At 48.4% G+C, this 26,436-nt stretch overlaps 4 protein-coding genes across 8 annotated transcripts; 2 read left to right on the top strand and 2 right to left on the bottom strand.

Moving 5' to 3' along the window:
* Positions 1 to 567: 567 nt before the first annotated feature.
* Tuba4a (tubulin alpha 4a) lies at positions 568 to 4,929 on the top strand. The gene is made up of 4 exons (XM_032901392.1): positions 568 to 683; positions 2,442 to 2,664; positions 2,917 to 3,065; positions 3,295 to 4,929. Exons 1-4 carry the CDS (start codon positions 681 to 683, stop codon positions 4,264 to 4,266), a joined length of 1,347 nt encoding a protein of 448 aa, XP_032757283.1. The 5' UTR covers positions 568 to 680; the 3' UTR covers positions 4,267 to 4,929.
* A 759-nt stretch (positions 4,930 to 5,688) lies between these two features.
* On the bottom strand, positions 5,689 to 8,937 carry Stk16 (serine/threonine kinase 16). Of its 2 annotated transcripts, XM_032901393.1 has the most exons (8): positions 8,732 to 8,937; positions 8,371 to 8,545; positions 7,620 to 7,839; positions 7,198 to 7,331; positions 6,929 to 7,049; positions 6,707 to 6,802; positions 6,222 to 6,343; positions 5,689 to 6,112 (listed from the first exon to the last, which is right to left on the bottom strand). In XM_032901393.1, the coding sequence occupies exons 2-8, from the start codon at positions 8,454 to 8,456 to the stop codon at positions 5,974 to 5,976; spliced, it is 918 nt and encodes a 305-aa protein (XP_032757284.1). In that variant the 5' UTR covers positions 8,457 to 8,545; positions 8,732 to 8,937; the 3' UTR covers positions 5,689 to 5,973. The 2 variants fall into 2 exon arrangements, with proteins under 2 accessions (XP_032757284.1, XP_032757285.1); XM_032901394.1 differs by lacking the exon at positions 6,707 to 6,802.
* Positions 8,938 to 9,041: 104 nt separating this feature from the next.
* Positions 9,042 to 19,513, top strand: Glb1l (galactosidase beta 1 like). Of its 2 annotated transcripts, XM_032901395.1 has the most exons (16): positions 9,042 to 10,415; positions 10,578 to 10,744; positions 10,973 to 11,123; positions 11,432 to 11,492; positions 15,927 to 16,021; positions 16,118 to 16,292; positions 16,392 to 16,450; positions 16,548 to 16,669; positions 16,767 to 16,807; positions 17,001 to 17,119; positions 17,393 to 17,467; positions 17,582 to 17,671; positions 17,826 to 17,939; positions 18,358 to 18,489; positions 18,693 to 18,908; positions 19,062 to 19,513. In XM_032901395.1, exons 1-16 carry the CDS (start codon positions 10,356 to 10,358, stop codon positions 19,323 to 19,325), a joined length of 1,941 nt encoding a protein of 646 aa, XP_032757286.1. In that variant the 5' UTR covers positions 9,042 to 10,355; the 3' UTR covers positions 19,326 to 19,513. The 2 variants fall into 2 exon arrangements, with proteins under 2 accessions (XP_032757286.1, XP_032757287.1); XM_032901396.1 differs by lacking the exons at positions 15,927 to 16,021; positions 16,118 to 16,292.
* Ankzf1 (ankyrin repeat and zinc finger peptidyl tRNA hydrolase 1) lies at positions 19,416 to 26,387 on the bottom strand. Of its 3 annotated transcripts, XM_032901390.1 has the most exons (13): positions 25,862 to 26,377; positions 24,197 to 24,303; positions 23,878 to 23,980; positions 23,562 to 23,755; positions 23,099 to 23,211; positions 22,863 to 23,010; positions 22,436 to 22,664; positions 22,132 to 22,287; positions 20,655 to 21,135; positions 20,411 to 20,522; positions 20,144 to 20,311; positions 19,928 to 20,013; positions 19,416 to 19,761 (listed from the first exon to the last, which is right to left on the bottom strand). In XM_032901390.1, the coding sequence occupies exons 1-13, from the start codon at positions 26,085 to 26,087 to the stop codon at positions 19,638 to 19,640; spliced, it is 2,247 nt and encodes a 748-aa protein (XP_032757281.1). In that variant the 5' UTR covers positions 26,088 to 26,377; the 3' UTR covers positions 19,416 to 19,637. The 3 variants fall into 3 exon arrangements, 2 of the variants coding, with proteins under 2 accessions (XP_032757281.1, XP_032757282.1); XM_032901391.1 differs by lacking the exon at positions 22,132 to 22,287; XR_004387732.1 differs by lacking the exons at positions 19,416 to 19,761; positions 19,928 to 20,013; positions 20,144 to 20,311; positions 20,411 to 20,522 and having other exon boundaries at positions 21,029 to 21,135; positions 22,041 to 22,287; positions 25,862 to 26,387.
* Positions 26,388 to 26,436: the final 49 nt, after the last annotated feature.

Here is a 26,436-nt window from a genome sequence, read left to right as displayed (position 1 = left end):
CGCGTCGGCCCTCACAGATTGGCTGCACCCCTCGGCTTTGAGGGACAGTGTACGGAATCGGCACTCTGGGGCTCAGGCTCTGTAGTTCTAGGTCCTCGGCCTCCCACAGGTGTGGGCGAAAGCCTGCCATCTCGGCCGGGGACCAGCAGGCGGCGGTCTTCTGTAAGGGGGTCTCTGGCGACCAGTCCCAGCTGCCCAACCCGCCCGAGCCCGGGAGGCGACGCTGGGAGGACAGCGGAGAAAGTCGGGGACAGCCGCTTTTGAAGGATTGCTTGAGCTTCATCCGCCCTAAATCGGAACACCTGCACTATGGGCGTCTGCATGACGCAGGTGCAATCGAGACACGCTCAGTCACCGCGCCCTGCGTCCCTACTTCGGACCTTGAGAATCCGGGGCGTCGGCTCAAAACTAGGAGCGAATATGGGCCGCAGCTTCTAAGCCAAACCCGACAGGTGAGGAAATCCGGAGCGGCAAGGGGAGGGGATCCGACTAGGCTTCACTCCTGGTGGCCACCTACCCTGACGGGGGTGTCGTCTTTAGACCACCCCGCCCCATGGTGGGCGGGCTGAGCGCGCAGGTCCCGCCTCCTTCTTATAAGAGTGGTGCGGCACTGCAGCTCCGCAGATCTCACCGAGACCCGTGACCCCGACTCTACGTGAGACGTACATCCCAAACTCATCATGGTGAGTGAGGCCCCAACCCGGGATCTCTCTGGTCCTGTCAAAAAATGCTCCGCTCCTCTAGGGAACCTTCCTGAGGACCCTTTCATTAGCATTCCGAGTCTCCAGGAGATGTAAGAGTTTTGCGCTTCCCCCACCCCTCCTGGTGACTTTGGCCTAGAGTGTTATCCACCTTCATAAACTGGGGACTGAGGGAGGGTACTTCACTAGCAGAGAGGAGCCCTCCTATAGTGCCCTCCGGCTTGGGGCCAAGCGTCTGTGCCCCAACCCTCCTGAGGAGAGTCACGAGTTCCTGCACCCAGTGCTCTCCTTGGGCGGCAGAAGATCTGCTCCGCTGCTCCCGACACCCATACCTCCTGAGTGAGTCCCTGGAACTGACCGAACACGTGCTTGGCGCGGGTTGGTGTTAGGGGTTACTTGGTACCGCACCCCGTCTTCCTCTATGCCTCCTTCCCATCTACACCCCCCCTACATGACTCAGCACCCCCTCCTGAGCCAGGAGGGTGGCGGGAATGGGGTTCGGCCTCGGGAGGCAAGCGTGCCCCTCCTACCCGAGTGCGGGTGCTCGGAGGACAGGCAGAGACAGCTGGCGCTGAACGACAGCCCCGGCCGAGGCCAGGTTGGCGGGGGAGGGGAAAGAGGTGTATGAAGGGGGTTGTATTTATAGCCCAGAGCGGGGGCAGAAACCCAATCCAAGCTTTCAGCTGGGAAGTAACTGGAAAGACTCCAGTGGGAAAGCAGACTGTAAGGCCCAGGTACAGATGGCGCTCCCCTGGCCTTGTGCAGCAAGGCGGGTTTCCTCAAGGGCCTCCTAGCAGGTTCCACTTCCTTTTCTGGGTATTTAGAAATTGTCGTGCCCCACCCCACCCCCACACGCCATTTGGTTGTGGAAAGAGAGGCGTACGAGTCTTAGAGACCTGGGTGTTGAGGGGTTAAATTACAGAACCCCTTAGACAGAGCCTTAAGTTGGTCAGGGCTCCAGTTTGTATACCTGTATTGCCCGCCCCTGCCGTCAGTGCTTACCCGCATTATCGCTGCTATTTCTATGCGGGCTGAGGCGAGGATGGAGGTGGTGAAGCAACGCAGAGTGTGGGGGTGGAGGTGAGGAGAAGAGCCAGATGGGATTGATCCCTCAGGGCCAGATGGAATTTAAAGTGAAGATTCCAGCATCCTGAAGGCCAGAATGGTCAGTTGATACCAGATGGAAGGTTGAGACACCTCTTTGCCCCCAGGAAAGAAAGGGAGAGGGTTGTGAGAAGTTTTAGTTAATCTTCAAGACAAAGATTAACCAGGTAGGAAGCTGCTGGCTATAAACTGTAAAATGTATTTCTGGAAGTTGCACGGACTGGAAGCAACTGGAAAGTCTGTCTTTCCGTGTATATCCCTTTGTGTCTGTTTCTCTCTCCCTGCACCCCCATTATAATTGCTGAAGCCCTCCCTGTCGGGTGTGCATGTCCTCTCTGTCCTCTCTTGGTATCCTGTGGATGTAACAGGATTATACAGCTCTCACTTGATAAATTCTCTACTGAGAAGTAGGCTAAGGGGTTAGTCTGCCCTTCTGGATGCCTCCGGTCTGGGGAACCCTGTACTGAGGAAACCTGGAGAGGCTGCCAGCTGCTTCTGACCTCTGTGAGCCCCGACCTTACCATACTTTGACCAACTGAGCAGTCTCAGCTAATAGGCAAGAGGATGAGAAAGAAGCTAATGAAGTGAGTAGTTCTGGATGATGACTTATGCTGTGACCTTCTCTGTATTCCTCAGCGTGAGTGCATTTCAGTCCATGTGGGCCAGGCAGGTGTCCAGATGGGCAATGCCTGCTGGGAGCTCTACTGCCTGGAACATGGGATTCAGCCTGATGGGCAGATGCCTAGCGATAAGACCATTGGTGGAGGGGATGACTCCTTCACCACCTTCTTCTGTGAAACTGGAGCTGGAAAACATGTGCCTCGGGCAGTCTTTGTGGATCTGGAGCCTACTGTAATTGGTGAGCAGGGCGGGTTCCCTTTGAGGAAGGTGGAGAGTGTCTCTTTTAAAGAATGTCTTGACTGGGTTTTTGTGACCTTTGAAGCCTCTTGATTTTATTTGATGCTGAAGATGGACGCTGATCCCAGGTTGGCAGGAAGATGAGCTAACTCTTTCATCTATCTGGCTTCAGCTGCCACTCCGTGGGTGGGGAGGAGGAAGGAGCATAGTCGTGTGGTTTTTTGCCCTAGCAATGTGATATACGGTCTTTCAGATGAGATCCGAAATGGCCCGTACCGCCAGCTCTTCCACCCAGAACAGCTTATCACTGGGAAGGAAGATGCAGCCAACAACTATGCCCGTGGTCACTATACCATTGGCAAGGAGATCATCGACCCAGTGCTGGACCGGATCCGCAAGCTGGTGAGACTGCAGCCTGGCAGGGAGGGAGCTTTGGACTCTGTGCTCAGGAAAGTGTTGAGGTCCATTTCTAGGATCATCACTAGTTGTGTTTTAGAATTTGATTTGATGCTGTTAGGGGATGGACGTTCAGTCTTTGTCCTAACATCTGAGATACTTTAGACCTTGTAAAACTAGAAAATGCCTCAGGCTTTCCCCCCACCTATACTGTTCTTTCTTCCTTGCCTTTCAGTCTGATCAGTGTACAGGACTCCAGGGCTTCCTGGTGTTCCACAGCTTTGGAGGAGGCACTGGCTCTGGCTTCACCTCTCTGCTGATGGAGCGGCTTTCTGTTGACTATGGCAAGAAGTCCAAGCTGGAGTTCTCCATCTACCCAGCCCCACAAGTGTCCACGGCTGTAGTGGAGCCCTATAACTCCATCCTGACCACCCATACCACCCTGGAACACTCGGACTGTGCCTTCATGGTGGACAACGAGGCCATTTATGACATCTGTCGCCGTAACCTGGATATTGAGCGCCCAACCTATACCAACCTCAACCGCCTCATCAGCCAAATTGTCTCCTCCATCACAGCTTCCTTGCGCTTTGATGGGGCCCTCAATGTGGACCTGACAGAGTTCCAGACCAACCTGGTACCCTACCCTCGAATCCACTTCCCCTTGGCTACCTACGCACCAGTCATTTCTGCAGAGAAGGCCTACCATGAGCAGCTGTCAGTGGCAGAGATCACCAATGCCTGTTTTGAGCCTGCCAACCAGATGGTGAAATGTGACCCTCGGCATGGCAAGTACATGGCCTGCTGCCTGCTGTACCGGGGAGATGTGGTGCCCAAGGATGTGAACGCTGCCATCGCTGCCATCAAGACGAAGCGCAGCATCCAGTTTGTGGACTGGTGCCCCACAGGCTTCAAGGTCGGTATCAACTACCAGCCTCCCACCGTGGTGCCTGGGGGCGACCTGGCCAAGGTGCAGCGTGCAGTGTGCATGCTGAGCAACACAACCGCCATTGCTGAAGCCTGGGCCCGCCTGGACCACAAGTTTGACTTGATGTATGCCAAGAGGGCTTTTGTACACTGGTATGTGGGTGAGGGAATGGAGGAGGGGGAGTTCTCCGAGGCTCGAGAGGATATGGCTGCCCTGGAGAAAGATTATGAGGAAGTAGGCATCGACTCCTATGAGGACGAGGATGAGGGAGAAGAATAGACAGCTACTTGGAGCCCTGTTCACTGTGTTTATTGCAAAATCCTTTCGAAATAAACAGTCTCCTTGCATGGTTTCTTGTCCCCTTTGTAACTGCTTGAGCTTCTGCTTGTCCTCCTCTTTCTGCTTTGGCTGCTACCTCCTGTTATTTGCCGCTTGTGACCTTTTTTTTACCTTTACATGGCTGAAGGTGAGACTTGCCAAAGGGTCCCACATTGAACCTCAGAAAGTATGAACCTAAGGACTTCGATGTAAGGTCCTAAGGACGCTCAGGATAGGAAAGAAACAAGGACCAAATCCTGGACCTGTCTGTCCAGCTACAAGCTATTGCAAGATACAAGTCTTCACTTTTTGAAATAGGAACTGATGTCTGAGTGTCTGTGTTGGATGGCTGGACTACTTTACTCTTGCTGCTGCTTCCTTCAACAGCTCTAGAAGCAAGGCTTGGCCCAGGCTTCGTTGAACACTGAGGATTTGGGAATGGGGGCTGTGCGGGCCCAAAGTTCCTGGGCATACAGCCACCTCACAAACTTGGGGGATGGGCAGGAACAAGGGCAACCTCCTAGTTGTTTGTGCCAGGGCACCTCTGGCAGCTTTGCATAGCTTACTGTCTATCTCGCTTTCTGGGGCTGGAGCTACGCTATTAAAAGTCAGGTCTCTCCCCTCTGTTTGTGCTTTCTTTTGGCCTCAGCCTCTGCTCAGGGCAGAAGCCTCCTTCCTGGACCCTAGGGATAAATTATACTTCACTAATAGGCACCCTAGGACTTGTGTTGACGTCAGCATGTAGGGGTGGACATGGCTTGGGGGAGGAAGCTTCAAAATCTCCAGAAGAGGATCATCAACCTTTCTCTTGCCTCCCCTCCCTGGTGATTCAGGGAAGCAGTGCCCTTCCCTGAGGAACAGGTTTAAAACCCAGCTAAGGCAAGGTGCCTGTTTACTCAGCAAATAGGGCAGGAAGTGGCTGCTGGATACTGCCACAGGCCACCAGCCTCATCAATTATTAACCATGTGTGAGCTAGAATAGTCAGGGAGACTGGAAAAAATGGCTGCCAGCTCCACTCCCTTTGTCCTCTGCTGAAGAAGGGAAAGGACCTGGTGTGTTTCCACCCAGAGGTCATGGACTTGGCAAACCTGCCAAGCTGGGCTGTTCTAAGCTACCACCCTGGGAATGAACGACAGAACTAGTGGAGTGTGCTTTCAAAGGGACCCTGGTCCCACTTCTTGGCACAGACAGAAACCAGCTCAAGCTGGAGGCTCTGGTTCTGACCAAGGCAAGCTAAAGACCTGCCTGCTGTCAAGCAGGCAGAACTCAAGTAACTCTGCCTCAAGACACCACACAGTACTTCCTGCCAGGAGATACCCTTGGAAATAGCAACCGGAGTTCATTCTTTCCCTCTAGACACATTGACCTAAAATACACACAGTCTGTTTTCACTTTATTCTACTTTTTATGTATTCTGCTGCTGCCAGATCTGGAGGCAGAACATGATGTGCGCCCAGCAGCCCAGCTTTGAGCCATATTTTCTGTTTCATCCCCCCCACCCCCAACTCACCCTAGGCTCCTTGCCCAGGTATTGGGATAAGAGCAGAATATACAAGGACCCACCATCCTTGCCCCTAGTGGTGAGACCCATCTTGTGTAGATCAGAAGTTCCAACGAGGCATGAGAGCTGATTCAAGGTCATCTTCCCAATATGCCCACTGATTTGATCAGATTTGGGTGGTGTGCTGGCCAGGAGCTGGTGGCTGCAATGCCTCCAACTGACTGAGGAGGACAGGGATGTGAGGGCGTTGCTGGGGGTCCACAGTCATCATAGAGGCCAACAGCTGTCGCAATGCTGAAGAATGCCTGTGGGATGGGGAAGGCAGAGGACTGGAGGACACCTAGAACTGCTAGGATTCCAACTCAGCTGGCTCTAGGCCAAGTCTACAATGCTCGGTGTCCTCTTACTCCTCACCTGGGGCTTTGTGGGATGCTGAGGTCATTCTGCACAGCAAGGGCCACACTGTCACCTTTCTGGAACACCATATCATAAGGGCCTTCCCCAAACATCATTGCATAAAGCACACAGCCTAGGGACTGAGCATAATTTGGTTAGTTCCTGGAAGGTGAAAAATGGCATCTCTCTCCTTATTGCTATGGTAAAAGGAGACCATGTAAGCTAAAAATATGCCAACCTCGCTCTGAGGAACCATGTTAGCAGGAGGGAGGCCTGTGTGCCCCTGCTTAGCCAGTGCCTCTAGCAGTTCAGCCACAGTGATTGCACAGCTTCCTGAGAACAGTGTCAGTGATGGTTCCCAGGAAGGAAGTGGACGGGTATGGAGACATACTGTGGCTCTGGGGTTCCATGCAACAGAAACCAAAAGTCTCCTTCCCTTTAATCCAAAATAGTTACAAAGCCACACCCCTCTCCACCCAGGTTCCCACCCACATGCTCCTCACCCAGACATCAGTCCGCTCATCGATGACACAGTGGCTTTGCACAGAAAAAAGTTCAGGTGCCCGGTAGGAGATGGTGCACCGCTGGGCTGCCCAGTCCTGGAACAGTGTCCCCAGAGCTCAAAAGTGGAGCACAAGCCATATCATGTGACCAAATTGGTGCATGCATCAGAATGGTCTGGGGATGGGGAGGAGATGGCCAAAGAAACCTGGGGACTCTCTTACCTGTAGAGCTAGGGCCTGGCGAGATCCCTCCACTTGGATGCATGCTTGATTCATAGAACCCAAGTCCATTAAAACCGGCTGCCCCTCATCACCAAGCAAAATATTGGTGGGCTTCAGGTCCCTGGAGGGAAGTGAAAATGACCCAAAGGCATCCTGGGTAGGTAGGCTGGTATCCCAGGGAGCACCATGGAGAGAGTGCAGAGAAATCCCACTTCTCTTGGCATTGCTCTTTCCCCTGGCTTCATTAAGTGTAGGGCCCGCCCACTGACCTGTGTGCATAACCTTTGGCATGAATGGCCTCAAGGCCTCTGCAGATACCCAGCAACAACGGAAGGATTTGGTCTTCAGTCAGGAAGTTGCCTTGGTCCTTCAGCCTTTCTATCTCATTCCACAGTGTACCTCTCTACAACATAAGTTTTCCTGTGTTGAGACATTCTGAAGCCTCCATTTCCCAGGATTCTATTTTGTGTTGAAGTCTGTCAACCCTTTTACCACATACACTCTCACTGATCATTTGGGGCTATGTGTGATGTCAAGTTCATAGAGGATCCTATGGTTCTCTGAGCCCCAAATATAAAGTGGCCAAAACTAGGGTGTGTGTTCCTAGGGTATTTATATTTGACTGCCCACAGAGCCCTTGGTGGGGTTGTACAATGCTACAATCCCCTCTATAACCACAAGCTTTTCTGACCTTGAAGAAGGGTAGCAGCAGCCAGGCTTCATGCTTAGCTCCTCGTTCTTTCAAAGAGTAAGCCATGAGGCGAAGGATGTTTGGATGCTGGAAGAGGCGATGCATGTCTGCCTCTCGTTGGGCCTCTTCCTGGTCCTGCTGCTCATGACACAGGATTCGCTTCAGGGCGTAGAAGTGTCCATCATGTAAGCCCTCCACTAGGTCCACGTAGCTGAACCCACTGTGGGTCAAAGGGGTCGATGAAGGACCACGATTGTCTCCCATATGGCTTAGACCCCGAGAAATTCCCTTAGGGAAGTGTGCCTCTCACATGGAGTAGAAACCCTCCCAAGATGTAGCTCTCATATAGTTTCAAGACGTTAAGGTCTGCCATCTTCAAGAGCAGGGGCACAGAAATCACTGAGATCCTTTGGTCTGAGCATAAGATGCTCAATTAATTTCAAGTAACAATCAAAATTTAGTAAGTGCTCATGAGCCAGGCACTGGGCGACATGTTTTAAAGAATATACTATCTAACTTAGTTTTCTCACCAGTCCCTCAGTGAGACATTATAATCATCTCCGTTTAAGCAGAAGAAACCAGTTTACTTAAGGTCACACAAAGTAGATTCAGGAGGCCAGGGCCTAGAATACAATTCTTGACCTATTCAGCTAACCGGTCAGGTGAGGTAGAATCTAAGGCTAATACTCTTGTGTCCCTATTACTGCCCCTAAATGACCTGGGTCTAGCTAAGTGACTTCCATACACTCACCCCTCCCCCAATTTCTGGACGAAGAGGTAACGCTTATTGTCAATGATGATAGTTCCCCGGGAGCAGACACACAGTGCATGGCCCATAGCGTCTCAGTCATCCTCTTCAAGGATGGTCTTTCTTCCAGGGAGAGTGGGCTCTTCCAGACGATGGGTTGGGGTCCCGGCGGATCATGCTGGAATGAAAACAGCAGGTCGCGGGTAAAGAACAATCCAGACAGCCACTGAGATACCAACCAGTAGAGCTCAGGTTCACCTCCGAGAACCCAGATTCACATCTAAAGAAAACAGTCCCTGGTGACTCCAGCTCTAAGAAGGCTGAGTTCTGGCACCCCAAAGCCTCAGGCCACGCTGTGTCTTACCAGGCCGCTTCCTTCAACCCCGGCCCACCTTCGGCCAGGTCCAGCTCTCACACCCGTGAGGCATGGGGTGGCGCAGTAGGTGCGGGACTCGAGCCCACCTCTGGCCGAGTCCACCCTCCGTCGCTGAGGACCGAGCACAGGATCTGCCAATACAAACTCTTCAGTGACCTGGCTCCGGCCTGTGCAAAGGGCCAGGGACCGGAAGCTACGGTGACATCATCAGTCCGCGTCGAAGTAACGGCCTGCTGTATCCTAGCAACAAGAGGCGGCAAGAGGATGTGGGGACCCGGAAGTGAGAGGCCGGGGCCCGGCTAGACCTGGGGTGGGTTGTTTTCTATATCTCGCCGAGGGTTCCCACTTGCCCTTCAGTAAGGGTCAAGACGCAGGGACTTGTACCAAAGGGGAGCAAAGCAGGGCTCTGCCCGAGTCCCCTAGGACCTCCGTCTCTCAATGTCGGAGGTAGGAGGCCTTATAGCTCCCGCGCGCTGGAGTTAGAAAGTGACTTATTACAATCTAGCTTGGAGGAGGGACCAGAGAAAGGCGGGTGCTGACCCTTAGATCCCTGGAGGTCTGACCCCTTAATACTTTCAGGGGTCTGGCCTGTGTTCCACTACCTGGCCAGTGTCAGAGTGTGCTCTTGAACTAGATGCCAGTTTCTAAATCTGGTCCTAACAGTCTCCTAGCTTTGTCACCTCCAGGAATTTATTTAGTCTTTCAGATCCTCATGTTTCCCACTTTACCTAAGGCAAAGTGTTGTGAATTATGAGGCCAAAGTGACTAGTTCAATCCCAGCTCTACTGAACTAGTTGTGACTTTGGACAGTCACGTAATTATTTCCAACCTTCATTTTCCACGTGTGTAAGATGAGAATGAAAATCATTTCATGGGCTATTTCAAAACTAAACGAGATGTCTTTTGTACAATTTTTGAAACATAGCCTTCAGTGTGTGTTAATAAACAGAAATAATAGTATTTTCTACCCTGACCCTGAAATCCACTGGTGTGAAGGCAGAAGAAATGGAAAATTAGACTTCTAAGCTTATGCAGTTTGCGTCACATCTCCTGCCTAGACAGACAGGTATATATTGGAAAGGGGTGCGCCTTAAAAATAAGAGTGACCAGAACAGGCTCCTTGTAACCCATTTCCCCTTTTCATAGTCATGATCACCATGAAGATTTTCTGGTTTCTACTGTTTCTGAATCCGTTTAGACCCTACTGCTACCATTCATATAGATTTAGCCTGATATGTGCCAGATCCTTTACTAGTCATGAGGACATAAGACGCCGTACCTGCCCTCCGAGAGTTCAGCGTAGAAGAGCAAGCTTGTTAAAGTACAGACTTTAATTCTACAGGTCTGGGGTAGGACCCGAGATTCTGCGTTTCTAACTAGCTCCCAGGTGATGCTAATGGAGTTGATTCGGGTTCAGCACTTCGAGAAGTAATATGTAGAGGATTTTACAAACTAGTGGATGGTGGAAGGCCACGGGCAGAGTCCGGGTTAACTGGCCCGAAAACTTGAGGTGGTCTCCGCCCCTTTGCTTGATGAGGTTCCCTCCCAGGAATCCGACACGTGACGGGTGGGAAAGCCCTCACTGAATAGAAGAACTTTGTAAGCTCCGAAGATGCCACCCGACCTGCCTTCCCTGCTGCTGCGGCTTGTGATTCTGCTGCTGCTGTCCCAGGTAAACCGAGAGGGTCAGACTGCCTGTCTGGGTGTGGGGAGGGAAAAACAGAAAACAGTGGAGAAATAGCTAACTACTGACAAGGCCAGTTTTATCTCTTAAGCACTTGGCAGACACTGACCCTTACTCCCGACCACTCGAGCCAGACTTTTGCCCTTCCAGGCAGAAGCTCGCTCCTTCGTAGTGGATCGGCAACATGACAGATTCCTCCTGGACGGGGTCCCGTTCCGCTATATTTCTGGCAGCCTGCACTACTTTCGCGTACCGCGGGTTCTTTGGGCCGATCGACTTCTCAAGATGAAAATGAGCGGCCTCAACGCTGTGCAGTTGTAAGAAGTGCTCGCGAGAGCTTTGTGAAAGCGAGGTTTACTCTTCCTTAAAATTGGGGGGGGAGGGGTTTCCCCAGGAAACTGACTGGGTTTGTAAAGGGTTTGAGCTTCAGGACCCCTCAGGCAAGGGTGAGAAAGGGCGGCCCAGAACCTCTTTCTAGCTGCATCTCTGCAAGTTCTGAGTCTCCTAGGGAAACTCTAGGTCTTATTAACATCTTCGCTTCTCAGTTACGTGCCCTGGAACTACCATGAGCCAGAACCTGGGATCTATAACTTTAATGGCAGCCGGGACCTCACTGCCTTTCTGAATGAGGCAGCTAAAGCAAACCTGTTGGTCATTCTGAGACCAGGACCTTACATCTGTGCTGAGTGGGAGATGGTGAGTTAGTTGGAAAAGGGCAGAACCAAAGGTGATGTTCCTGTGGATTTCAACTCTTTTCTGCCCACACTCTAGGGGCCATTTCCAGTGCTATACTTAACCCCCTCCCTTCTTGCCTCCCCCACTGTACCTCAAAGCAAAACTTGTCTCAACTTGTCTCAAGCTCAAGAAGAGATGGCTTATCCTGTAATCCCAGAATTTAGGTTGGGACAGACTGAAGCTAGCCTGGACTACAGAGTGAAACCCTGTGTCAAATCAGAAACAAACCCTCCTAGCTACTCATGTGTTGCCTTTATGTTTTCCTTAAGGGAGGTCTCCCATCTTGGTTGCTTCGAAACCGTGATATTCATCTGAGAACCTCAGATCCTGGTGAGTTGAGACAACAAATTGAATGCCTGAACAAGAGGCCACCCCTCATTTAGAGGTCATACATTTATTCTTTCCTTCACATCTAGCAGGATGCTAGAAACTGAGAACTCAAAGACTTAGTCCTGTGCAAAATAAAACAGAGTAGTGTGAGCTGCAGAGCAGGCAAGTGATGCACGCCTATAATCCCAGTGCTTATAAGGTAGACATGGGAGGATCAGGAGTTTAAGATCATCCTCCACTATGTAGGAAGTTGGAAGCCAGCCTGGACTAAAGAGACCTTGAATAACATGAAAGGAAAAAACAGAGTGGGAAAAACAGTTGTTTTTCAAAACTATAAATAAGATCATATACTGTACAAAAGCTACATAAATAAGGAGTTGAAATAATGAATAATGAGAAGTATTGAGGGTAGTGAAAAGAGACTTTCTGAGAAGGTTAACATTTTAGTTGGCTTTTGTGAAAGAGAAAGCACTGATCGAATGACAAATGTGGCAGAAACATGGCAGGATGGAGGCAAGTAGAACAGCATGCCTGGAGCAGTAGTCAGGGAGGCAGGACTGTGACTGGGAACTTGAGCTGAGATGATTATGCAAATGATAGAGGCCCTTGCAGTTCTGTGATGGGGCTTTGTGATTTATTCCAATTACAGAAGAAAACCACTGGAAAATGTCCCCAGAATTATGGCACAGCTGGATTTGCTTTAATATCACTTCAGCCTGGGTGCAACTGGGTTAAAGAGAACAAGAGTGAAGGAGTGAATGGGTTCTTATGGTAGATGATCGACGGTGACGGTGCTCAAGTGCAGGGAGAGTAGTGGGTGGGAGAAGAGGAAGACGGAAGAGACAGAGTGTAACAAGACTTGTGGATACACTTTTATTGGACGAGACCGCCAGATGTGGGCCATGGGTAGAAAAAGAGTCAATTTTCTGACCAGTCAAGTCTGTTCTTAGACATAGCTCTTTCCTAATTTTCTTTTCTGAGTAATTTGGTTCATTTGTGTGGTAGATTTGACCTGCATCTCTCCTAGGACCTTTACCATGGCTTCTCCACACATGCCAAACTCCTGTGCTGTTTCTCTATTTAGATAAATAAACGGTGCAGTGACAATAACAGAAACTGACGTGCCGGTACGGCCTTTCAAAGCAACTATTTGCTTCTAGAGTTTTCCCATCCCAGCACTCTAAATACTGCAGTGCAACCTGTCACACCTCTCCTCTCACTCCACACTCTTTCCTGTCACCCTCCATTCAGTCTGTCAGTGTTGAATTTAACTATTTCTGGTCACTTACACTGCCGCCTACTGGTGCAGACCTCCCCTGCTGACATCTTTTTTTTTTTTTTCTTCTTTTTTTCGGAGCTGGGGACCGAACCCAGGGCCTTGCGCTTCCTAGGTAAGCGCTCTACCACTGAGCTAAATCCCCAGCCCCCCCCTGCTGACATCTTAACTGCACCCTCATTGCTCTTCCTAGTTGGCCTTTCTTCACATGGAGTCTATTCTCAGTCTAGCAACTTGTGGGCTTCTATGAAAACAGTTTAAAACGTCCATCTCCAGTCAAGTCATTCAAGATGAGCCACATACTCAGCCTCCCAGGCCATAGGCCTGGCTCCCTGGTGTCCGCTGCTGCTTGCTTCCTTGGCCCCCTCCATACTGCCCTTGTTGCTGTTCTGCATACTTTCCCGCCTCAGTGTCAGGCATTGCATATGGTGCTTCCACAGGACCTCTGTAGAAATCACCTTCCGTGATAACTTCCAGCCACCATCTAAGGTTTTTTTTTCTTTTAAAGAGATTTATTTATTTATTATGTATACATTGTTCTGCCTGCATGTACACCAGCAGGTCAGAAGAGGGCATCAGATCCCATTACAGATGGTTGTGAGCCACCATGTGGTTGCTGGGAATTGAACTCAGGACCTCTGGAAGAGCAGTCAGTGCTCTTAACCACTGAGCCATCTCTCCAGCCCCACCATCTAGGTTTTAAGCATTCCATACCGAAACTATCGTATGCCTCCTTTCCTGCCTTGTTCTTCTTGCCCCTAACACACTTTGTAGTTTTCTCATATATTTATTGTCTGCCTCCACTCGAGAAAGAACCCACAGGGCAGAGATTGCTTCTGCCTGCTGTTCCTTCTATACATCTAGGACAGTGCTTGAAGCAGAGTCACAGACACCCCATGCATATTTTTTGAGTGAATAAATTTGGTTTCATATGTGCTTAGATGGGTCTCTTTGATGTAAACATAGGAAGAAAAAATAATTCAATGATTTTAGATTTTTTTTACAAAATGAGCTGGGCATGGTGGTATACATAATACTCTCGGGTAGCAGAGTCAAGCAAATTTCTGTGAGTTTAAGGCCAACCTGGTGTATACAGGAAGTTCTAGGCCAGCCAGGGCTACAAACCTTTTCTTTTCCAAACAAAAAGGAAGTAATACTTATGAGATGGGTCAACAGGCAGAAGTACTTGCTTCCAAACCTAACGACCTGAGTTTGATGCCCTTGGATTCCTGTGGTGAAGGGGGAGAACCGACTTCTGCAAGTTGTCTTTGACCTCTGCAAACCTGCCGTGGCTTGAATGCATACACACACTAAATAAATGTAATTTAAAGCTTCTTTTAAGAATTTAAGAATGAGCCAGACATGCCCTCAATACCAGCACTCAGGAGCAGAGGCAGGCAGATCTCTGTGAGTTTGAGGCCAGCCTGGTGTACAAAGCAAGTCCAGGACAGCCAGGGCTACACAGCGAAACAAACAAATAATTCAAAACTGGCCAGAAGGTGGTAGATACACTTCCAATCCCAGCACTCTATTGGCAGAGGCAAGCGATCTCTTGAGTTCTAGGTCAAACTGATCTACAGTGATTTCCAAGACAGCCAGGGCCACATGGAGAAACTCTGTCTTAAAAACATGAACAACAAAAAAATAATTTTAAAATTTTCTTTAAAATACCTTTCACTGAGTCTACCCAGAGACTCTGATGTTTCCTCTGGTGGGCAGGAGCTCTGTCCTCCGGTGGGCAGGGGTACTCCAACAGCACTGGATCCTGCCATTGGTTAAAGACAGTCGTACAAATACTATTTGTCATGTCCTTAAAAGAGCCCACATGAAGTGAGACTGACAAAAGGGTCCAATCTTATCTGGGGACAGTAGCGGTTTGTTTGAGGCAGGTTCTCATGTAGTCCAGGCTGGCCCTTGGTACAACCTTGTTGCTATTAGAATTTAGAATTCCTCACAGCTTTGAATTCCTATTCCTCCTGTGCTGGGAGGGGCTTTCTGGAGGAAGTTTATAACAAAGAGGAAGATTTAGTCATGTGCAAGTCTTTAACCCTAGCCCTAGGAGGTTGAGGACGACAGATCTCCTGAATTCAAGGGCAGCCTGATTTACATAGTAAGTTCCTAGACTTCATAGAAAAATCTTGTCTGGAAAAAAAAGGAGTATAGGTGTAAGAGAAAATGCCTGTCACCATGCCTGGTGACCCAAATGCATGGTTTGAGATCCAGGTGGTGGAAGGAGACAAGTGACTCCTCAAGGTTATGGTTCACACATGTGCCACAGCATATACATTTATTCATACATACACCAGGATTGCTCTCAACAACACTGAATTTAACTACTCTGGTTATCCCTACTTCGATCTGCTGGTCCAAACCACTCCTCGGCTGGCATACACATCTTAATAACACACATGCATGTATGTATTTATGTATAAATGGGTGTGTGTGTGTGATTTAAAAGCATGAGCATAAGCATGAGCATTGAGGCATGAGTTAGCATCAACTAGGGAAAGGAGAAGAGGAGGAAAAGTGTCAGGCAGAGAACATAACATGAAGTCATTGAGGGAATTCTAAAAGTAATAAATAGGAGTTGAGAATTTAAGGCATAATGTATGGACTGACTATATACAGGTCAAATACTCCTTTCCTGTTAAATTTCACAGTACTCTTAGGTGCTAGCTGATTATATATAGCTCATAGAGTGTTTAGCCTTATCATATGTGGAGTCTTAGGACACTACAGTTTCCTGTGCTGAGAGTTTCCTCTAAGAGTCACTGCTCCTGAGGCTGGAGTGATGACTCAGCACATCAGAGCATTGACTGCTCTTATAAAGGACCCAGGCTTGATTTCCAGCACCCATGTGGTGGCTCATTACTGTAACTCCAGTTCCCGAGGATCCAACCCTCTGGATTCTGGCCTCCTCTGCAGTCACCAAGCACTTGGTACAAAGACATACATGCAGCCAAAAATACTCATACACATACACATAAAAAATTAAATAATTAAAAATTTTAGAGTCACTGCTCTTTCAATTTAGTTGTAAGCCAGGGAAAAGGATACTACAGCCCAGACTTAGCACTGAGGTTGCTGTCAAAGATGCTGGGGGTGTTGTTGAGACCTGGAAATTCATGGCCCCTAATAAGCAGAGCTCCTTCCTTTAGCCTTCCTTCATGCTGTGGACTCCTGGTTCAAGGTTTTGCTGCCAAAGATATATCCATTTCTCTACCACAATGGGGGCAACATCATTAGCATTCAGGTATGAATGGGAAGTGGACGGGCCACAAGACGCAGGTGCGCACTGTTTTTAACCTTTGTCTCATAGCTGGGCTTCTCTTTTCATTGTCCCTGGCAGGTGGAGAATGAATATGGTAGCTACAAGGTCTGTGACTTCAAGTATATGAGACACTTGGCTGGCCTCTTCCGTGCATTACTAGGAGATGAGATCTTGCTCTTCACCACAGATGGGCCTCAAGGACTCAGATGTGGCTCCCTTCAGGGACTCTATGCCACTGTAGATTTTGGCCCAGGTCTCTTTAAACAAGGGTTGGGAGTGGAGTCTGGGACACAGTCACCTCCTCTGTGATATTTTTGTTTTGTTTTTTTAACACTTTTTTTCCTTTTTGCAGCTGACAACGTGACCAGAATCTTCTCCCTGCTTCGGGAGTATGAACCTCATGGGCCATTGGTGAGAGGCCATAGGAAGGGGAATGAGAAAAACAATCCGGCTGGAATGGGTCCAGCTCGTTCCCACCTCACTGTGCTCCTTTCACTTCTCCCTCTAGGTGAACTCCGAGTACTATACAGGCTGGCTGGATTACTGGGGCCAAAACCACTCCACACGGTCCACTCCAGCTGTAGCTAGAGGACTAGAAAGAATACTCAAGTTGGGAGCCAGTGTGAACATGTAACTGGACACACGATATGTTCCTGGGAGCTGGGGTTTAAAGTTAAGATTCCATAGGTCAGATTGTGCCCTTTCCCCCCACTTACCCCCACTTTAGGTATATGTTTCATGGAGGTACCAACTTTGGATACTGGAATGGTAAGTATCATCTCTTTGGGGGACTCAGGGAGGACAAAAGGAATCATATGCTTGGTCTGGGTAGATTAGCCTATGTAGAAGCTGTATATAGCAACCACTTTTTTCTCGAATGGCAAGGTTTTCTGCATGAGGCTCTGTGCTTAGTGCTTATCACCTAAGATGAAGTTGAATTAATTAAAGTACTTTAACGCAGGTGCTGATGACAAGGGATACTTCCTTCCGATTACTACCAGCTACGACTATGATGCACCCATATCTGAAGCAGGAGACCCCACACCTAAGCTTTTTGCAATTCAAAATGTCATCAGCAAGGTGCCCTTTTAATTAATTGGGGAGAAGGGAGAGTGCCCATATTGTAAAGGAGCCCTACAAACTGGTGGTGTTTGTCTGGGAGAACAGAGCCCACTTAGCATTCTATGAAGCAGTTCCCACTCATATAGAACCATCTGGGGAATTCCACATGTGAAAAATTAGAGGGTTTTCATGACTCCCTCAGCCCATCCCTGGGTTCCAGGTCCAGAACCTCCTTTTAGAGCCTTGGATTGTTTTGGTTTTCCTATGACTACTGAGGGAATTTGGGCTCAGTTCCAGGAAATTCCCTTGGGACCTTTACCTCCCCCCAGCCCCAAGATGAAGCTTGGACCACTGACTATGAGCCTGGTGAGTCTCTCCGTCTTCTCTGACTCTGATTTTACACTGTTGTTTTCTGAGTCAGTTACCGTGAGCAGCCCTCAAGTCCAGAAGTTAACAGTACATTGCCCTTTGTCCTCACAGGATGGGAATTTGCTGTCTTTCCTAGACTTTCTCTGCCCAGAAGGCCCCATCCATTCAGTTTTGCCATTGACCTTTGAGGCTGTCAAACTGGTAAGATATAAACTCATATCTGAAGGGAGGGGTAGGCTCCTTGAACAGCTACAGCCAAAAATCCCTTTGGCTACTAATCTTCCATGCATGCTCTATCTTATCACCATTTCATCTTAAGTCCTCATCCTTTAAGTCCTCATCCTTCTGTATCTAGGACCGTGGCTTTATGCTGTACCGGACCTATATGACTTACACTGTTTCAGAACCAACACCATTGTGGGTGCCAAATAATGGAATTCATGACCGTGCCTATGTGATGGTAGATGGGGTAAGAATCTAATCCTCAACCAAATTATGCTTTCAATTCCATCCCTTCCCCAAATACCCTTTGGCTTTAAAATTTCCCCATCCCCATTCCTTCCCCATCTGTCTGCCCAGGTTCTAAGCTAGGATATGGGGAGAATGTGATAAGTTTTTTAACTAGGGACATGGTGGGGTGTACCTGCATTTCCAACACTAAGTAGTCTGAAGCCAGGAAGTCACAAGCCTGGGCTGTATAGTGACTTTTCAGTCTGGACAGAGACCCTGTTTCAAAAAAAGCAGATATCAGAAGAATGGTAGACAACCAATAAGGTGATTCCATTCTCCTGTCCTCCAAATAAAGTGTTCTAACATGACTCACTCTGTAGTGGCCAAGAACTAAACACTGGGCCCTTCCTTTACCAGAGCCTATCTCTCATCCACAGGTATTGAAGGGCATTCTGGAACGGAGCTTGAAAGAAGAACTGTATTTGACTGGGAAAGTAGGGACCAGGCTGGATATATTGCTAGAGAATATGGGGAGGCTCAGTTTTGGGTCTAACCACAGTGACTTCAAGGTGAGCTAGGCTTGTCTCTTCTTCCCCTGGACCCTTGTTAACCATCTTTCTTGGGGAGCTGGGCCTCATGGAAGAACTCTGCCATTAGGTGTAGGCAGAGGAATGATGCTTGAAGATGTGGCCAGGGCCAGTTCCATTCCAGGCTTGCTGGGGACATTGTGGGCCCTGACTCAGTGAGTGACTTTGCACTTGCTTCCCCACAGGGCCTGTTAGAACCACCACTTCTGGGGCAGACAGTCCTCACTGGGTGGATGATGTTCCCTCTCAAGGTGGATAAGCTTGTAAAATGGTGGATCCCCCTGCAGCTGATGAAAAGAGCCCAGCCTCAAGCTCCCTCTGTCCCTGCCTTCTATTCTGCAAAGTTTCCGGCTTTAGGCTTACTTGGGGACACATTTCTCTATCTACCTGGATGGACCAAGGTATTGCTAATGGTGGTAGAAGGAATTGTGGGGGGCACATTCAAGAAAACAAAATTGGAAATACGCATTTCAATCTGATCAGAAACCTGAAAGGGGGTAAGTCTACCCATAGAGAGCTGATCCTTTGTTTTTCTACTCCATCCATTCCCCCAGGGCCAAGTATGGATCAATGGGTTTAACCTGGGCCGGTACTGGACAATGCGAGGTCCACAACAGACCCTATACGTGCCAAGACCTCTGCTGTTTGGTAGCTCAATCAACAAAATCACATTGCTGGAACTAGAAGATGTGCCTCATGACCCCCAGATCCAATTTTTGGATAAGCCTATCCTCAATAGCACTTTGCACTGGGGGTATAACTATCTTCTCTCAGAACCACAAGGTTCCTATGAACCAATAGAGTTAAGTGGGCACTGAAAGATGACCCTGGAGTCTGGGACACAGGGCAGGATCCTTTGATGACGGCCACAGTGACCATAAAGAATCAAAGGCTACAATCCCTCTGAGTGTAAGTACATACACAGTTTTCTTGCCAAACTTTATTGTGATTAAAATTCCAAAGACAGTACTGGCCCCACACACCTTTGGGGCCCTGTCTTTGCCCCAGTTCCTGAGTGCCCTTCACTGCCCATCTTCCAAATAATGTCAAGCTTCACAAGGAGGAAGAGAGCTCTAGGTCTGGATGTGTCCTCTTGGGACCCAGAGTTGGCCCCAGGTGGCTATAAGAAATCATGATGACGGCCTCCCTGCCTGACTGCGATGGTCTCGAAGGCAACGTGTGGAGCAGAAAGAGAAATCGAGGTAGTGAAAGGGAATGAGGCCTTGGAGGGACACACCACAACTCCAGCAGCGCCTGAACAGAAGGAAGAAAAATGGCTGGACAGGTACCCACAAGCTTTCCCATCTAAGCATAGCCCAGCCCTTAAAGGTCCCAGGGATCTCAAGTCCCCTTTGCAACCCTTCTGAACACCACGATGTTCAGAAGGCTCCTGTAACAACTCATCCCCTGGCCCCCATACCCAGCATTGACAACTGCAGAGTCAGGAACTGGAGGGCTAGGGGCTCCCAACTGGGCAGCAAGTCGGCGCTCTGCAGCCAGAGCTCTCTGCAAAAAAGAGAAGATGTTACAGTCCAAAGTCCCCTCGATGAACAGTACACTCAGGAAATAATGGCTCAGTCTCGGGAGGGAGGCAGGCTCCACGGAAGCCAGACAGCGTAAGACCCTACAGCCTCACCTTCTCTCGGTCACTGAGGGCAGCAAACCGCCTTCGCTCCTCTTGCTCCTGTTCTTCCTGTTCCCTCTGCTTCCGCTGCTGTTGCTCCCGCTGCCGTCGAGCTGCCTTCTGCTCCTTTTTCCTTGTAGCCTGCCGGGCCTCCATTTCTTGAGTCAATGGCCCTGGCACCTGGAAGATTTCCCAAAGGTATTATAAAACTACAAGGAAGCAGAAAGGACCTAATGAGGATCTCTGATGCCCTCCACTCTAGCTCCTTTTCCAGCTCACCCGAGCCTTGCTGTAATCATAAGCATCAAGATTCTTCTCCATGAACCTCCGGAATTCATTACGCGTTGATCTGTCAGCTGCTACAGTATAAGGTGGCCGAGCCCTAGAGTCACTAAAGACAAAAACCCAAAACCAAGTTTAACTCCTGCTTTTCCTGGCACTGCACAAGGAAAGAGTATCAAGTGCCAACATGAGCCACCATGTTATGCTCTCTACACCTAAATGGGGCCAAGGAGATACTCACTGCACAGTGGGGTCAGCACCTGCCTCCAACAGCAAACGAACTACTAAGCCTCTTCCAGCTGCGGCTGCTGCATGCAGGAGAGTAAAGCCACCAGAGCCCAAAGGGGCACTGAGTAGGGACATAACTCCAGGGTCTACAGGCCCCGTGGCTAGCTGCAGCTTTAGCACCTCAACTTCCCCAGCACGACAAGCAGCTAGAAGCATATCCCAGAGCTCTGGTTGACCAGGGGCTTTGGCCTCATCGACCAAAGTGTCCAATGGGGTTGCAACCACTTGGGTTGGCTGTGAGAATGGCTCATCTTGAGGTTGCTGAAGAAGGGGCCCATGTGCCCCACATTGCTGCTCTTGACTTCTCTCCTTCTTTTTCCTCTTCTTCCTCCGCTTGGGCAATACTTCAAATTCACGAAGATCCAGGGTCCCCAGTGTCAGCTCTACTAGCTCCAACTCTACTTCGGAGCCATCTTCTTCCTGAGACTCGGAACCTAGAAAAGGATATGATCTCAGATCTGTCTAAGGAATAGGGAGAGGGTAGAAAGATGTGGGCTTCCTCAGATGGGTTTACATTTATAAAAAGATACTCCAGATCATCCTGAAATGAAGTGTTTTTATTCTGTCCCTGAACTCTCCCTGTCCCTGTTTTTAAACAGAACAGTACAAAGTAAAGCACCAGCATGGTGGCACATACCTTTAATTCCAGCCCTTGGGAGGCAGAGGCAGGTGGATCTCTATGAGATCAGGGCCAGCCTGGTTTATCTGGCTGAATTCCAAGACAACCAGAGCTATATAGTGAGACCTGCCTTAAAAATCCCAAAATCCCAACAACATCAAAAAAAGACAAAAGCAATCAAAAAAAAAAAAATTCCAAAAGTAAAGGAAAGCAATGTTTAGCACCAAGCACAGCATCCAATCAAACTCAAACAACACATTCCCTCCATGTTAAATACCAGGAATATATCCATGAACAGTCCTAAGATTTAGCAAGTCACTAAAGATGTCTCAGTTGACAGATGTGGTAGTATATGCCTGTAATCCCAGCATTTGGGAACTGGAAGCAAAAGGACAGTGCGTTTAAGATCAACCTGGACGACAGACAGTCCAGGCCAGCCTGGGCTAGGCAACAAAGACCCTGCCTGGTTCAGAAAGCAGCTTAGTGTGGTGGTTCATGTATAATCCCAGCATTTGGGTGGCTGAGGCAGGAAGACTGCCATGATTTCAAGGCCAGTGTGGGTGCTATATAGTGAGTTCTAGACCAATCTGGGTTGAAGTGAGACACTCTCAAAACAACAAAAGGAAAACATGTTTCCTTTTACAACACACCTTATTTTTATAAACAGATGCTCACAGGGATGAGTGTATGGATGGCTGTGGGTATAGTTTAAGGGCTCACCTATCAACCTTTAGATGGGTCAGTTATGAGAATTGGCTACTGCATTTCCAAGGCAGATAGGCATTTTACAATTGCCAGATGGTGCTCAAACCTTGTTTGAGTGGTTCTTCATCCTGCCCAAGTGCCTTATTTGCATCACTAGGGACCTTTGTTTTTTCTTTCTCAGTATCCTTTTTCCTCTCTTCTCTCACTGGTTTGCAGTGTGTCTCAGGAGAGTGAAATCTGACCATTTCTCGAGGGTCTTCATCTGCCATGAAACAACAACAAAAAAAAAACCTTTCTCAAATTTAGGCTTGGAAAAACTAACTCAGGTCAATTGTGTTGCAGTCCATGAGCTAGAAAACCCACTGGATTCACTGGTCTGTGTATGAGGTCCCCAGACCCGGAATACACACCATACACCTGCAAGGTGGTCAGCTTATGGAGTACACGCTGAAGCTCTCCAAAAGTGGGTCTGCGGGTGGTGAGAGGGATATCCCAAAGTCGGAAATCACTCCTTTGTAGGGGTGCCCCTTGGCCTCCAAAGAACAAGGACCGGCCAGAGCGTGGGGCATGCAGCAGTATTGTTTCTGCCTCTCCTAGTGCTTTGGACCAGGTTGGCCCTGCCAGCAGGTCACGAACATCCTAAAGAGAGTAACTCCACTTAGCATAGTTTCATCTGCTGCATTAAAAAAATCTTCAAACAATGGCCTTCTGATCATACAAAGGGAGAGGAAGATAGAAAAAAAATGAGAGAATGTTTCTGGAAATTCCTATTGTCTACCCCAAAAACTAGAAAAACATGAGATCAGTGGACTACCAGATCTGTAAGGCCTAACTCACCTTGTAGAGCATGGCTTCATTGTAACGCCTCAAGTTGGCTCCAGCAGAGCGGGATGCCCTACCCTGGGCATCCTGAAGGCCCTGGGCTGTGCCCCGCTTGGCCCGCACAGTGTAACGGTGAAAGGTTTTGTGTGCCACCACTTCTCTTCTGTAGATGGCACAGACTCAGTACTGGAGACCAGGCAGTATTCCCAAGTTAGTGGGGTACATCCATCCCCCATTCAACACCCTCTCACCCTTGGAAAATGGCACCAGCAAAATGCCCAGCTGCAGCCATGAGCACCACGTAGTGTCTGGGACCTCCATTTTGCAGGTTTTGTAGCAGCAATTCTGCCTTTTCTGGAGGAATCTAGAAGACACATCAACAAACATTCCACATGCTGTATGTATTAAAAACAAGAAACCAAGTGTTATATTGCATTATCTCACTCATTACAACCACCCTTGGCATCACTTCCATTTCACAAAAGATATTTGAGACTTCAAGAGGTAGTGGTGGAAGATGGGAATGATATAACCACAATTTAGACTTAATCCCATTACACTTGACCTTTTCAAGATCCTGGCCAGTTCAATTCAAGATTATGCTGTCAGGTACAATAGCCTTACCCAAAAGGAAGAAAATAAGACATACATTGGCTGAAGAAAACCTAGTATACAAAAGCTGGGATTGATCACACAACCTGTACTGTTACTTGCCTGGTGAGGGCCTAGGACACAACGATAGGCATAAAGAAACTGGCCCTGGGCGTTTCTGAAAAGGACCCGATGTGGGTAGAATCCAGGGGGTCGGTTGGGTTTTTCAGATTCAGCCCTCTCCTCATCCAGTGTCAGCAAGTCCTCTTCACTGGCTGAGTCTGAGTCTTCTGATCCTGAGATGCTGGAAAGATCTCCTGAAGACAAGTATGGGACATACAAGTTTGACACACCACCCCTGACCTTTCTTAGAATCCCAAGAGGTCTTTCCCACCCTGACCTTCTGCTCCCATACAGGTTTTTCTGTAACAAGCATTACCTCTGGAGCTTTGCCTTTCAAAGTCTGAAGCAGATAGGAGAGGCTTATTCTTGAGACGTTGTTTTAGGTTAAAGCGATGCCAATCAAGTTTATAATGTTCTCTCTGGTGTGAAGGAAAAGAGGGAGGCAGAGAGTGGAAATACAGCCGACCTTGGCTGTGTACAGTAGACAGAGCTAGTCACAGAACTATAGGAAATACACCCGGTTAATACTAAGTACACTAGACAACTATGGACCTTTATTAAACTCATGTCTTACCTCTTTCTACCCAGAATTACCTTCTGCTTCTAACATCTAATCCCATACTCTGACCTTTTACCTGTTCCTGGTGGTTCTGGAAGACCTGGTCACAGGCTGAACAAAATAATTTATCTGAAATATCCAGAGAACATGGAGATACTTTTCTCCCTGAGCTTGTGTTCTCTCCTGAAAGGAAGAAAAGGGTAATTGGAAATAGAAAGGGATTCTATCCAATCTACAGTGAACCTACAGTACCCAGGACTATATATATATTGAATACCTGATAATACAGAAGAAAAAAAGATGGCATGACTTTGCCTTCCAAGAATTTATAATCCGGCAATCATGAAATAAATCATACAGTAACTATTTTGTACAATAAATACTCTTGAAAAGATAAATGTACAATTAAATATTACATTTCAGTTATCAAAGTGGATTGTTTGGGGAAATCTTGTAGAAAACGGATGATAATAAGGTTAAATCTTCTCCTGTTTGGCGTTGTGGCTTGAACTTAAGATCCCACACATCCTAAGAATGTTCTTCTGTACCACTGAACTCCTTTTTCATCCTACCCCCAACTCCTTTTTCAGTCTATTAAGTGCTACTCAACATATCCAAAGAACCATCTACCAAAGGTAAATTATCAAAACAGCCATCAATCAGGAAAATGTTTTCTGAGTCAATGTTTTCCAAATCCTCAGTCAGATACACAGTAAAGGCTAACTCCAGAAGTACTTCTCTCTCTCTACATCAAACTTAACTGGAGCTGGACTTGGTGATGCAGCTGGGAGGCAGAGGCAGACAGATTTCCTATGAGTTAGAGGTCAGTCTGGTCTACATAGTGAGCTCCAGGCCAACCAAAGTTTTCCAGTAAGACCCTGTCTCAAAAACAAAACAAAACGCCTCCATTGAAGTGGATAATGGGCAATCCCTTATATTCCCTTGCTCCCAATAATGAACTTGTGGGTATACACAGTGGTCTCTCTGAGGATAAGCAAGCACACACCCAGGAAAACAAGTCCAGGGATGATCTGCCACATCTTGATACCTAACCAAAATCTTACATCACGGTGTCTGAAAGGTAACTGGACTTCAGCTCCTTTCCTAGTAAGCCCTAAAATACTACTGCGGTACTGCGGATGAAACCCAGATCTACTAACCACCTCTACATTCTCTAGCCCCCCCTCCCCCACCAGACAAGGTCCCACTGTACAGTCTAGGTTGTTCTTAAACTCCCTCTTCTTGCCTTAGATTCCTAAATGCTGGGATTACAAGTGGGTGGCACAACTCCCAGATTAAAATTACTTTTAACCATATAAAACCAGTTTCTAAATTTACATCTTATAGTCCCAGTTACAGCGGACAACCAAAGCGCAAGAAAACACAGCCAAAGACAAAATTGCGTACAAAATCAGTCAATTCTGTACTTTGTAAAAGTGGATATATCTGACTAAAGCCCACTTCGTTTTGAAACAGAGCTAGGTACGATGTTTTAAAACCAGTGGTATTAATGTAACGAGATATAAACAACAGTTAGAAACTTTTGTGGTGACAATCCATGGTCCAGCCCTGTATATTTTACAAGGCTGAAATATACTGGGGAAAGAAAAGGGAGGGCAACAGAAAGAATCAGTGTGGATTCCTAAACTGGGAAATCATGATGTAAAAGTCTTCCGTGTTAATAGGCTCCACAGAACCCTGTGACGTTCCTCCAAGTTCCACCCCAAAGCATCCCGGATACCTGGACAGGAAGTACGCGGCGCCCAGGCCAGAGCCTCCCCGGGAGCTTGGCTCACCAGGCTCAGGCCCCGAACAAGTGGAGCTTCCCCGTTGAGGGTCAACAGAGAAACCGAGGCAGGGACTGGGGCTGCACGTGGAGCTGGCAACATGGCTGAAGAAGAAACGGAGGGCAGAAACAGCTCTCCAGAGCGAGATTCTACTACTGCGTCGGCAGCCGGCCTGGTCATCACCACACAGAAAGGCCCCTCGGCCTTCACCCGCTACCACAACTCAGTTCTGCGGGAAATACGTGAGGATCTTCAGGAGTGAAATGGAAAGCACCGAGACCCAAATCGAGTCCAGGAGTCTACCAGTCAGAGGCTACCCAACCGATCTACTAGCACGGACACCGAACTTCTCCACTCGACCCGCCCTCAGAAGCTTTCCCTAATGTCCCAAGAGCAGAGCCACACGCAAGTCCACCGTTCGAAAACTGGATTTCTGCAACACACAACAATCCGGTAGCTACGGAGAGGCGAAGGGGACACACTGCCGCGCCCGTAGCCCAACCCCTCATCACGTAGAGCACACTATTGG

Source organism: Rattus rattus, chromosome 4 (genome assembly GCF_011064425.1).
Source record: "Rattus rattus isolate New Zealand chromosome 4, Rrattus_CSIRO_v1, whole genome shotgun sequence".
NCBI classification, from domain to species: Eukaryota; Metazoa; Chordata; class Mammalia; order Rodentia; family Muridae; genus Rattus; species Rattus rattus.
Note: the sequence above shows the minus strand (reverse complement) of the source record. Positions and strands in the feature narration are given on the sequence as shown.